Source organism: Myotis daubentonii, chromosome X, assembly GCF_963259705.1.
Source record: "Myotis daubentonii chromosome X, mMyoDau2.1, whole genome shotgun sequence".
NCBI lineage: Eukaryota > Metazoa > Chordata > Mammalia > Chiroptera > Vespertilionidae > Myotis > Myotis daubentonii.
In genome coordinates this window covers 116,769,380-116,782,957 of record NC_081861.1, presented here as the reverse complement: position 1 = coordinate 116,782,957, position 13,578 = coordinate 116,769,380, and the positions used below count along the sequence as shown (strand labels likewise).

At 40.2% G+C, this 13,578-nt stretch overlaps 1 protein-coding gene across 5 annotated transcripts in view; it reads right to left on the bottom strand.

The window, feature by feature from the left end:
- Positions 1–13,578, bottom strand: part of DMD (dystrophin) — a 2,282,236-nt gene that overhangs the window by 921,809 nt on the left and 1,346,849 nt on the right. For all 5 annotated transcript variants that reach the window (XM_059679269.1, XM_059679268.1, XM_059679270.1 and 2 more), the window contains one exon: positions 13,250–13,425. In XM_059679269.1, the coding sequence (XP_059535252.1) occupies positions 13,250–13,425 (176 nt within the window). The remainder of the gene's footprint in view (positions 1–13,249; positions 13,426–13,578) is intronic.

Genomic DNA, 13,578 nt, shown 5'->3' with positions numbered 1-13,578 from the left:
TAAGCAAGAAGAACTTAAGAGAAGAAGCTTCTACATAAAAAGGCCATATACCAGTCATTGAGAAAATAACACTTATGTTAGTTTTGGAGGATGGGAAGGATTTTGAGAAAAAAAATAAGGGGAAAGGCAATTCAACTTCAAAAAGTACATATTTTTTACAAAAGCTTCAAGTTATTTTACACTTGAAACACAAGCTGAAATAGTGCAAATGAAAGGTAACATGGTTGGAAAGATAGCTCAGAGTATATTATGATTGTAAAGATGGGTCAGGATATAGTCTGTCCTATTCCCTTGTTACCAAACATGGCCAGCTAAGGGGATGGGCTTGGTAAGTGAAGGGCTTCTGGGCAGAAACTGGAGGTGTATACTAGAGAATACTAAAAATCAAAGGTAAGATAAGTAATACAAAACTGTATCTAGAGTAAGGACATTGGAGTCAGGCTATTTGGGTTCACATCCTGGTTCAGACACTTGCTAGTCATTTGATCTTGGGCAAAGAACTTAAGCAGTCTGTGCCTCAATTGTCCTATAAAAATTAAAATAAGAATAGATTTGTCATGAAGATTATATGAGCTATGTAAAGCGCTTAATCCTGCCTAGTAATATTAAGTGCTGTCACCACCACCATTACCATCAGCTTATACAAGGGTCTATATGAAATATTATAAAGTCAAATGTCTACTCTACGGGAAAGAAATCAATATAAATGACTGAGGTTGGAACAGGTGTGGCAAACTGAAAAGAAAGCTTGCTTGCCCAAACCTGTGCTTCTCAAACTTTAATGTGCACATGAATCAATGGGGAATCTTGTTAGAACGCTGACTATGATTTATTAGATCTGCATTTCTCAGTAACTCCCAGGTGATGTCTGTGCATTGGTCCAGAGACAACACTTTGAGTAGCAAGAGTCTGAAACATCTGTTACTCAATTGTAGCCGATGATGCCTTGAGAGAATGTGAGCCTAGTAGCCAGATCTAAGTTTTCAGAAGGAGACAGAACTACATATTTTTAAAATATATGAAGCCTCTGTTAGGTCTAATCAAATAATTGAATCAACACCCCCTCCCCTGGGAATTGACCTTTAGGCCACTTCACAATAGATATTCCACTTGCTTAGACCACGTTCCACTTACTAAAACTATTATCTCTCCCCTCGGGACTTTTCCAGAATCCAGACCTGCACTGAGAATTCCTTGCCTAGAAAAAGCCCACGTAGAGTCCTTTAAAAACCTCTGACTCTCCATCTTTGCCTGCTGGCACCATTTTGGGGCTCAGCCCATCTGGTATCCAGATGACCTAATCTACACTAATAAAAGAGAAAAATGGTAATTGGCGTACGACAATACCCTTTTCATTGGCTAATCAGGGCTATATTCAAATTAACTGCCAACAAGATGGCGGTTAATTTGCATACATAGGCAAAATGCAGGGAGGGAAAGGGAAAGAAGGAAGAAGCCCCCTGCCACTGACAGTGATTGGAAACGCAGGGGGGAGCTAAGAGCTGGGGGGCAGGGCAAAGGCGGCCCTGGGGCTGCCTTTGCCCTGCCCCCCAGCCATGATCAGAGAATCAGGTGCCTTTTCTGCCCTGGCCAGTGATAGCAGGAAGTAGGGGTGGAGCCAGCGATGGGAGCTGGGCACGGTCGAAGCTGGCAGTCCCAGGAGCTAGGGGTCCCTTGCCTGGGCCTTAAGCGAAGCCCACGATCGTGGAGCCGCTGCAGCTGTGGGACCCCGCTGCCCGGGCCGGACGCCTAGGCCAGAGGCGTCAGGCCTGGGCAAGGGGCAGATCCTGCGATTGGAGGGTGATGGGGGTCAACGCCTGAGGGCTCCCAGTATGTGAGAGGGGGCAGGCTGGGCTGAGGGACACTCCCCACACACACACACACATACCCAGTGCACGAATTTCATGCACCGGGCCCCTAGTAAATTTATAATCCCTTACCACTTTGGCCTCCTGCACCTCTCCTTCGGCGACCCTAACAGCCTCTCAATTTTTAAATTCTGCCAATTATTTATAACAGTACCTAAGTAAAAACATCACATGCTTTCCAAGATGGATTCAGCTGCCGGGAGCCGGTCCATCCTTGCTGTTTCAAGGGACCTGGCATATATGGCGTACGGTTCTTAATATGTTTGCTCACCTTCTTGGCGCTGTGTTTTAACCAAAGTCACCTCTCCGAGAAAGGTTGAATCCCCAGGTAGGGATTTTCCCCTGAAGTTAGGGAGGGAATAAAACCCCTCAACTAAGTGCCAGGCGGGTAATTAATCCCTTTAACTACGAACAATCATGCTTAAACTACATAATCTTTTCTCCCTGGAATGGAGATAAGAAACGCCCTAACCTTTGTAATAGAGATTGATAGGATTGAATCAACTGGTATAAATACAGTTGTAACAAGACAGAAACACTCAGAACTTAGAACAGAATCAAGAAGACAGAATCTACACGGAGCCTAGAGACAGAAGAACTTTGCTGGAGAGAACATGCCGGAGGATCCTGGAGAGAGACTGGCCTCGGAGCCTAGAGACAGAGCCTAGCGGGAGAACATGGCAAGGGATCCTGGACTGAACCTGACTACAGAGATTGGCAGGAGAACCTGACTGGAACCTGGACACTGAACCTGACTGGAGAGCCTGGACAGAACCTGGCTGGAGAACCTAGCGAGGGAACATGGCTACAGAACCTCGCTGGAAATCCGAAGCAGAACCTCTCTGGAGATCCGGGCTAGAGATCCTGGCTAGGCTGCTGATCAACTGAACGCTGTCTCCATGTCATTCCTTCTTCGCCTACTCCATCCACACCTTTGGGGACCCCTGGACCCGCTGGGGCAGGACCCCGGCATTCAGCCTGTGGGCACTCAGTCTGCAAACTCAGGTCTGGGTGCAAAGAGAGTCAGGGTCAAACAAAACCTGTGGTGAGAAACTAGGAAGTTCAAGTACAGAGCAAGTAGACTGGAATTTGGGCTGGAAAGATCCTAGGGGAACTGTGAATGTGTGAGAAGGCTTTAGCACTGGTTTACTTGGATATGCTGGGTACATTTTAAAAGATGGCACACACTGTGAAGAGACTTTTGAATTACATTACAATTTTTTGTTTTCATTTTGTATAAAATAGAGGTGCTACACTGAAGGCAATTTTGTTAGGGGAATCTGAATTAGTGAGAAGCCAAAATTAAAGATGACAAGAGGAAACAGTTGTTTTACAAAGAGTGCATAGAGTAATATGAATTGCTAATGGAGATTTTCAAAAAGAGGTCCTACTAGGCCTACTTCAATGAATTAGATAAGGCTCATTTCTAATTAACAGCATCTATTTGCATGCAAACAATGAGCTAAGGTTTTTAAAAAACAATTTCTTCCCTTAAGTACTTTTAGGAATGCATCCCATTAGGTTATTTACACCATTAATTTGCTTGGCAAGCTAGCATATATTATATACAGATAAAATTCAGTTCAAAAATTCAGAAATAGAGGCATTGAAATGAATAAGAAGTTACCGATTTTGCCTGACTGGCTCAGTGGTTGACCATCGACTTATGAACTGGGAGGTCATGGTTCAATTCCCTGACTGGGCACATGCCCAGATTGCAGGCTCGATCCATTATAGGGCGTGCAGGAGGCAATTGATCAATGACACTCTCTCATCAGTGATGCTTCTATCACTCTCTCCCTCTCCCTCCCTCTCTGAAATCAATAAAAATATATTTTAAAAAACTTACTAATTTTACATGATGTCTTACACACAAGGGCTTTTAAATATGTCTAGCTTTACTGTTAACTTGAATGTATAAGAAAGATATTTTTACTTTCTTACGAAAGTAATGTGAAAACATTTTCCCCCTAGGACTGCTTGAAAAGAAAGGTGGCAGTGTTTCTTTGAGAAGGGGTTACTACCCAGATCTCGGTTTCTATATACCATTCCCATCCAAAGAAACCAAAGGCCCTTGGAGAAATTGTTGATTCCAAAACTGGGACAGGAAAAGTATGAGCCTGGGACATTAAAATAAGAAGTTCAAAAGAAGTGCTGCTGGTCAAATTTGGTAAAGGTGAGCATCAACAAGACTAATGAATATAATTCATTAAAACATATTGATCTTCTGTCTCAGGATTGCTGCAGCTATTCGGGGTCTTTTTTTTATTCTAGATGAATTTTTGGTAAGTTTGTTCTAGGTCTGTGAAATATACCGTTGGTATTTTAATGGGGAGTGCATTGAATCTATAGATTGCTTTGGGTAGTATGGACATCTTGATGATGTTGATTCTACCAATCCATGAACACGGTATGTTCTTCCATCTGTTTATGTCTTCCTCTATCTCCTTTTCCAGTGTCCTGTAGTTTTCTGTGTATAGGCCTTTTACCTCCTTAGTCAAGTTTATTCCTAGGTATCTTAATTTTTTTTGGTGCGATGGTAAATGGGATTGCTTTTTTAGTCTCTCTTTCTGTAAGTTCATTATTGATGTGTAGAAATGCCTCAAATCAACAAACAACAAGTGCTGGCAAGGATGTGGAGAAAAAGGAACCCTCATGCACTGCTGGTGGGAATGCAGACTGGTGCAGTCACTGTGGAGAACAGTATGGAGTTTCCTCAAAAAAACTAAAAATGGAACTCCCATTTGACCCAGTGATCCCACTTCTAGGAATATATCCCAAGAACCTAGAAACACCAATCAGAAAGGATATATGCACCCCTATATTCATAGCAGCACAATTCACCATAGCTAAGATTTGGAAAGAGTCTAAGTGCCCATCAGTACATGAGTGGATTAAAACTGTGGTACATCTACACAATGGAATACTACGAGGCAGTAAAAAAGGAGTTCTTACCATTTGCAACAGCATGGATGGAACTGGAGAGCATTATGCTAAGTGAAATAAGCCAGTCAGAGAAAGATAAATACCACATGATCTCACTCCTTTGTGGAATATAATGGACAACATAAACTGATGAACAAAAACAGACCCAGAGACAGAGAAGCATTAATCAGACTGTCAAACCTCAGAGGGAAGGTAGGGGAGGGGGAGGGTAAAGGGGAGAGATCAACCAAAGGGCTTATATGAAAGCATATAGGCCTAACCAATGGACATAGACAACAGTGGGTGAGGGCATGAGTAGGGTGGATGGGGGGTAATGTGAGGATAAGGATACATATATAATAACTTAATCAATAAAAAATTAAATAAAAATATTAAATAAGAACACATAAGTCCATATTGACATCAAAGACAGGAAAAAAAGAAACATATTCTTGTGTGTGTGTGTGTGTGTTTTAAGAAATCAATTCATAGGATCATATCAGAATAAGGAAAATCACCAGTTTGCAACCCCCAATGTAATAAGTGAGATAGATAAGGATCCCCAATGGATATTAAAGCCATAAGATGACTTACTTATTTCAAACACAAAAATGTTACTTTACATTTCAAGATCAGATAGTCACTCCTTAACTAAGTGATCAAACTTGGCAGCATTTAGAGTGGAACTACCTCATATTATGCATCTCTGGATGTGATAGGGAATACACATGATCCTCTATAAAGTATTCTTGCCAAAAACATTTGACTTGAATTTTTCAAGTCTGATCTAGACCCAACTTTCAGTTTGCAAGAAATGTAAAGTATAGAGTAAAAGTTAAATTATATCAGGGAGGAAAAAAATAAGACAAATCCAGAAAGGTGTGAGATTTTTTTAGGATATTGTACTAGTCTCTTTCAGATATCAGCATCAGTAAAAAGTAAAAGGTGTTAGAGCTCTTTTAGAATAAAAGAGACTGAGGAAATACAATAGCTGGAGGGGATCAGAATTTACCACCTCAAAATATGCCACTTTGGCATAAGGATTATTTTGATCTGAAGGCAACTGAGAAATAGCAGACATAGGAAAAACTCTCTACTACTCTCTGTTTCTGCCTAAAAGTAATCCCTTCTTTCCTTTCCTGCACCATGACTAGGAGATGACTTTTTTTTTATCACTGGAGACAACATCACCTTGAACCTGCATAAAGAAACCTTACTAAAAAAAACACCTGCCTAAAATATTCCTTATCTTCCACTAGTTTCCTCATATACTGCATTTACCTCCCCACCATATATCACCCTTAGAAAAACAACTGATGAACAAAATAGGTCCAGAGACAGAGAAGCATTGATCAGACCGTCAAACCTCAGAGGGAAGGTAGGGGAGGGTGGAGGTAAGGGGGAGAGATCAACCAAAGGATTTGTATGCAAGCATATAGGCCTAACCAGTGGACATAGACAACAGGGGGCTGAGGGCATGAGTGAGGGAGACAGGGGTAACATGGGGATAAGGACACATATGTAATAACTTAATCAATAAAAAATTTTAAAAAGATGTTTAATTAATGAACACTTAATGCTATTTTTCTAGATTTTGCTATTTGTAAGCTTTGAAAACATTGTGATTTCCTGTTATGTTCTTATTATAAATAAATGTTTACTTTTATACTTTAAAAAAAGAAAATCAAACCTTTTTTGTTCATTTGTTTGTTTTTGTCTTGTCCTGTCCCTATAATTTATTGTTCTTTGTTTAAATAGTATATATGCTCTTTGGGGTTTTTACTTCTATTCCATGAAGCCCTTCATGCCACACAAGCATTTGAACATCAAATAAAATAAAATTTGTATGCTTGTTCTCTTATTAAGGTGTTTTTTATCAGCTTAACTTACGGTCTCTGAAACTAAACCTTAGATGGTAGAGGAAAAAAGTGTTGTGTTTTTTTCTCCCCTACAAAAGCAAATGCAATGGATGAAACAGGAAGGGATGCTGGTTCATTAAAAAGCTAAAACAAAAGTAAACAAAAACCCAGAAGACATTTTTGAACCAGTGGGGAAATTTGGATATGGCCAGAATATGAAGTAATAATATAAGATTATTTTTAATTTTCTTGAGCATAAAAAACAAGTATGGTTATATACAGCCTGCCACTATTCTCAGATGATGCATGCTTAAGTATTTAGGATGAAATATAAGAATGTTTATAACTTACTTGCAAACATTGAAGCAAGGAAAAATGTGTGTGTGTATGTGTATGTGTATGTGTACGTGTGTGTGTGTGTGTGTGTGTGTGTGTGTATTATTTCCTAGATTAGGGAAAGGAAGATATGAGGGAGTTAGAAGAGTGAAAAAGGAAAAGCTTATATGGTTGTGTTAAATTTTAATTGTTCAATCTAAGAAATTAGGAGGACAGGAGGATATATGGGTATATGGGTATTCATTTTGCTACTTTCCTCCTACTTTTCTATATGCTTGATATTTGTCACTAAAAAAAGTTGAACAAAATATTTTTGATCAGGTAACATTTAAATTAAAATTGTTGTTCTTCAATCTACATTAGTACAATAATTGCTTTATCTCCGAAATAGGGAAAGTAATATCACATTTGTCTAAAGGTACGAGGAGACATAGTGTCATGAAATCACCTTTTATTGCTAACTAGATGCCCAGTGCACAAAATTTGTGCATGCGGGGGTGGGGTGGGGGGGGTGGGGGTGGTGGTGGTCCCCTCAGCTCAACCTGCACCCTCTCCAATCCAGGACCCCTCAGGGTATATCGACTTCTGGTTTAGGACAGATCACAAACTGGTAGTTGGACATCCTACTCACAATCCAAGATGGCTGGCTCCTAACCACTCACCTGCCTGCCTGCCTGATCGCCCCTAACAGCCTCTGCCTGCCTGCATGATCACCCCTAACTGCCCCCCCTGCTGGCATGGTCAGCCCTCACTGCCCCACTTGCCAGCCTGGTTGCCCCACGCAGCCTGCTGTTTAGTCATTGCATGAGGGTGTCCTGACCAATTTGCATATTACCCTTTTATTAGTATAGACTAGAGGCCCGGTGCACAAAAATTTGTGCACTCGGGGGGGAAGGGGGTCCCTCAGCCCAGCTTGTGCCCTCTTGCAGTCTGGGACCCCTCAGGAGATAACGACCTGCTGGCAGAGGGCAGGCCCAATCCCCTAGGTGCAGCCCCTGGTTGGGCTCAGAGCAGGGCCGATTGGGGAGTTGGGGCAACGCCCCCTGTCATGCACAGAGCAGGGCCAATTGGGAGGTTGCAATGCCACCCTTAGTCATGCTCAGGGTAGGGCCAATTGGGGGATTGGGGTACCGCCGATGTCACACTCAAGGCAGGGTCGATGGGGAGGTTGCGGCGCCACCCCCTGTCATGCACAGAGCAGGGCCCATCAGGGGGTTGGGGAGCTTCCCCCTGTCACACACAGAGCAGGGCCGATCAGGGGGTTGGGGCGCCGCAACTGTCACACTCAGGGCAGGGCTGATGGGGAGGTTATGGCTCTACCCCATCACATACAGAGAAGGGCCTGTGGGGGTGGGGGGGTCGGGGGCACCGCACCCTGTTACACACAGAGCAGGGCCAATCAGGGGGTTGGGGCACCGCACCCTGTCACACACAGAGCCACAGGGCGATCAGGGGGTTGGGGAGCTCCCCCCATCAGGCACAGAGCAGGGCTGATCAGGGGGTTGGGGCGCCTTCCCCTGTCACGAACAGAGCAGGGTGGATAGGGAGGTTGTGGCCCCACCCCCTGTCATACATAGAGCCGCAGGGCGATCAGGGGGTTTGGGCGATGCCCCCTGTCACACTGATCCTGGTGCCGGGAGGCCACTCAGCTCCGCTGATCCCGGTGCTGGGAGGCATATTACCCTTTTACTATATAGGATAGAGGCCTGGTGCACGGGTGGGGGCCAGCTGGTTTGACCTGAAGGGTATCCTGGATTAGGGTGGTGGTCCCCACTGGGGTGCCTGGCCAGCATGGGTGAGGGGATGATGGCTGTTTGCAGCTGGTCACACACCCTTCACGGTGGGGGTCCCCACTGGGGTGCCTGGCCAGTTTGGGTGAGGGGCTGAGGGCTCTTTTCAGGCTGGCGGGTGACTGAAGCTCCCAACTGCTCCTTTTTTTCTTTTTTCTTTTTTTATTCTGGGCCAGCTTTAGCTCTGGCTCCAGCTCTGAGGCCTCTGCTGCTGAAAGCAGGTATCTGGTTTGTTTGGGTTCTATAATCGAAACACTGTATCAACTCCAGCTCTGAGATCCCGGAGGCTGAAAGCAGGTTTCTGGGGTTTTGTTTAGCTTCTATATTTGTAACAATGTTTCAAACTGCAAGCTCAGAGGCTGGCAAGGCAGGCGGGGAACGTTGGTTTCCTTCGTCACTGAAGCAAGCAAGCCTCATGTTAGCTTCAAGCTGCCTGGCTGCCGGCCACCATCTTGGTGGGCAGTTAATTTGCATATCTCACTGATTAGCCAATGGGAAGTGTAGCAGACGTACGCTAATTACCATGTTTCCCTTTTATTAGATAGGATAGGCTATGATTCAGAGATTACTCAATGTAGGGATAGTGCTCATCACCTTGCTTCCCTATTCCATTCAACCTTTTATCAACTGACATTATTTTACGTAAAATACCCTTCCTATGTTGTCAGCAATCCATTGCTCAAAGGTCTACCTACTCACATTCTCTTGACTGATACATCTGCTGAAATACTCCAGAAAAAAAGGAGTGTATGAGGATGGTGACTGTACTATCTAACGGACTGAAATCATAGCACATAAGAATGGGGTCTGGACAGACAAACAGATGACTAGATAGAGTTAAGATCATTTTCATGCTATAGACCCCATTGACAATCTGGTGAAGCCTGAGGCTTCTCAGAATAATGTTTGTAAATCCATAATACAAAATACACAGGACTCCAAAGGATACAGATTATATTGAAATACTAGTATAGTTAATAAGCTATTAGAAAAACAAATGTGGGATATAGTAATGCAAGTGATTGCTTATTATAAACACATTAATAAGATCCTGTGGCGGATCTAATAACCACTGCAGTTTTGAAGTAGTGATAAGCATGAATAATATTTTGAGATGCCTGTACTGACTCTAATGAGATATGAAAACATCTGTGATTTCACAGGTACTGCTAGTACTACTTCGGTTTCTTGCCTACATTCAGAATGGAAGAGAACGCTCAATTTTAGTTAGAGGTTAGTGAAACAAAAAGGCAATCCCCCTTCCCGCCCCACCCCCGCCCCCCACAATTAAAGCTCATAGTACCACCATGAAGTCTATCAAGGGACTTGGGCTTAAAAATCTTCATACACAAGCTTGCTTTTTTTAAACTATGATTTCCTCTTATGGCCTATATGTTTTCATTTGCATCTTTATAATTTATAAAAATTTATAAAGACCATTTTGGAGGCTAAGCCATCATTAAACTTATTACTATAATGCTTAAAGTTATAGACGTTTTTCAGTTCTTCTGCTACATAATTGAGGCAACAGTGAATATTCTATCATAAATTGTAGTTAATTGACTATATTTTATACTTCATTTACTTCCAACATAGACTAACTTTAATGGATATTTATTGCTATTTGAATTTTTTTGAACAGTTCCTTCTCATAGTTCTGATATCTGGCACTTTCAAGGAGAACGGTTTAAAATTATGTAGCTAGAATGCTACAAATACTTTTTGTAGACTTTTTTACTTAAATTCTTTCCATTCTTTCATTGTGTATATGGACTAAGAAATGTTAAATATTTCCAATAGCTGTATTTATAGTCCACTGCAAACTAAGAATACTGTTTTCAACTTGAATAACTATCTTATTTTTCACCTGTGCAAAAAATAATTTCTATTTCCTTCAAACTTCTGCTTGGGTTGAATTGAAAGCATGCCATTGATTAACAATAGTTTCATGATTACAGCCCTCCACAATTGCTAGTTTAACATATTATTTATAAAATATTTTATTTTACTTTATTTCCTACTGGATGCTTGGAAATAGCTGTGTGTACTGGAAGAAATGGCACTTATATTTTACTACTTTTTCACATTTCATAAAATTAAAATTATATAAAAATCATGAGGAAGTGTGCTACAAAACTGATCTCAGTGGAAATTTGAATATGCTAACATTTACTTTTAAAGTGTAACATGAAGTTGACAACTTTAAAAGCTGAGTTAAAAAAAAACCTCAAGGAAGCTTATCTTGACTTTTTAAAGCACAAAAAAGCAATATTCAATGTAGGTCAAATGTTTAAATCAGAGAAATTTTTCTAACCAATTACAGCCAAATTACTAGCTCTAATTAACCTACAATTTGTGTAATATTTCACAACAGAATCAGTATATACCACTTTCTTATAAACTTAGAAGCATCTAGAACTATAGAGCTTATTTGGTAAAACAAATACGTTGCTCTATCTTCATGTACAAGTTCTAATTTGCATTTAGAAATCAATAACAACATGATTTTAAAAGTTCAGGTGAAAAACAGTTTTTTGAAAAAAATATTAATATACTCTACTCAAATACTATAAGATATTTAAAAGTGAGAAACAGACTCATAAAGAGCAGGCTGAGAGCTCTGGGGAGTGCTGGGTAGGGGTGTGTGGAGGGATTGAACAAAAAAGAAATAAAAAGAAAAACACTCATGGATATGGACAACAGGGTGGTGATTGCCAGGGGCAGTGGGGTGGAGGAGGGTATAGGGGGGATAAATGGTGATGGGTAGATACTTGACTTGGGGTGGTGAACACACAATACAGTGTACATATGATGTGTTATAGAATTGTGCACCTGAAACCTGTATAAATGTGTTAACCAGTGTCACTCCAATCAATTCAATAAAAAGGAAAAAAGAAATATATAAGTGAGAAACAATATTTTATAAACAGTAAAGAATAACCCTCCAATCAATTGAACCCATTTTATGAATTCAAGATATTTATTTTTTAGCATGTTATTCAATTGTTCTTAATTTTATCATTTCTTAACATTTTATTTTAAACTAGATTGAGTTTAGTTCAAAACTGACATTATACAGGTTTAAGCTTGTTCATAGTGTAAACATATCAGTTATTTAAATAATGGGATATCTGTGTGTTTAATAGAAGGATTTCAACTTAGGAAATAGGTATATGCCTTTCTCAAGGAAACATTTTAACTATAAAGTTTGAGTCTTTAATAATCAATGCATAAATGACAATATTTTCTAAACCAAGATTTAAAATAAAAATGGTTTTTAGATGATGCTGTTATGTTTTAACTTTAGCAAGATGTGTGTGTGTGTGTGTGTGTGTGTGTGTGTGTGTGTGTGTGTGTAGGTCGGCTGACATATCCTTTTTGTCAGAAATATGCATTCTATCTACTTTCTGAATAATGCAGCATGAGCAAAGGTGGCAAGAGCAGGTGGGCAGACAATGGGCACAATTCCAAACTTTTTCTAATAAATCCTCACCAAGATGTTTATCAATGAGTTGTTTTAGCTTTCTGAATATTAAAAAGTCCTTGGGGTGGTGGGCACATGGTGCAATATACACACCTTATAACATAGAAACTCACACCTAAAACCTATATGTTCATATTGACTAATGTCACCTCAATCAATTTAATAAATAAATATATTTTTAAAATTCACCTATTATGTAAATAATAGGTAGGAAGCAAGAACTTGCCAACAGAACATAGTTTTTATTGTTCACAACAATAGTCTCACTTGGTAAATAAAGGCAAAGTCCACTCTTATGAAACAGGAAACATTAGTACCAACAACTGGGAGCATAATACAAAATCACATTTATAAAAATATATATGCCTTCCAAATGCAGCAGCATGCATTTGGCTTTCTGTGCTTTCATTGCATTCCAAGGGAAAGTTAAATGATGAATGAATTCAACAATAACGTTTCTGAGATTTTGTTTTCCCCTTCAGATTTGAAAATTTTTGGCCCATGTCCCTCTTTAAGAATGTACCAACAAATGCACTGAAACTAAAAGATAAATATTACTATCATGTTTTTGAGCATCACAGTCACATTTGTAGCTGTTAAAAAATCTAGCCAAAGACCAGCTTTGCTACAAAATAGTCCTTTGTAATTTTCTTTTCTCATCTTCCTTTAAAAAGCATTGGTCCTCAGTTTGTTAAAGTTGGAATATACTGAGTACATTCAGATTTATACAATAATGGGATTTTTAAAACAAACTTGAAACTTTAAAGTAGCAGAAAAGCACTTCCTACTTAACTAGCAACAACTAAACATTTCAGTGCATGAGAAAAAGAAAAAAAAATGTATTATTGCTATCGATTAACTGCTGATAGGCTCCTTAATGTTAGTGCTTTTCACCCTGGTTATAATCTTACACAAAATCTTTCTTTTAAAGGATAGCTTAAATACCTCTGCTAAATTGTAAAATTCTTATTTTATCTGTCTCCTTACCTCTTCCTTCTTTCTGCCAGCTGTTTGCAGACCTCCTGCCACCGCAGATTCAGGCTGCCCAATTTTTCTTGTAGAATACCGGCATCTGTTTTTGAGGACTGTTGAATTATCTCTTCCCCAGTTGCATTCAATACTCTGACAGCAATTTGCCGCTGCCTGATGCCATCCTGGAGTTCCTGTAAGATACCAAAAAGGCAAAACAAAAATGAAGCCCTATGTCCTTTTATTTGTGAAAAGATTAAACAATGTGCTACCACATGTGGTTCTACTGGGAGAGGAAGAAATAAAAAAGCTCCATGTGAACGTTTTTCTATGAAACTGACACATCT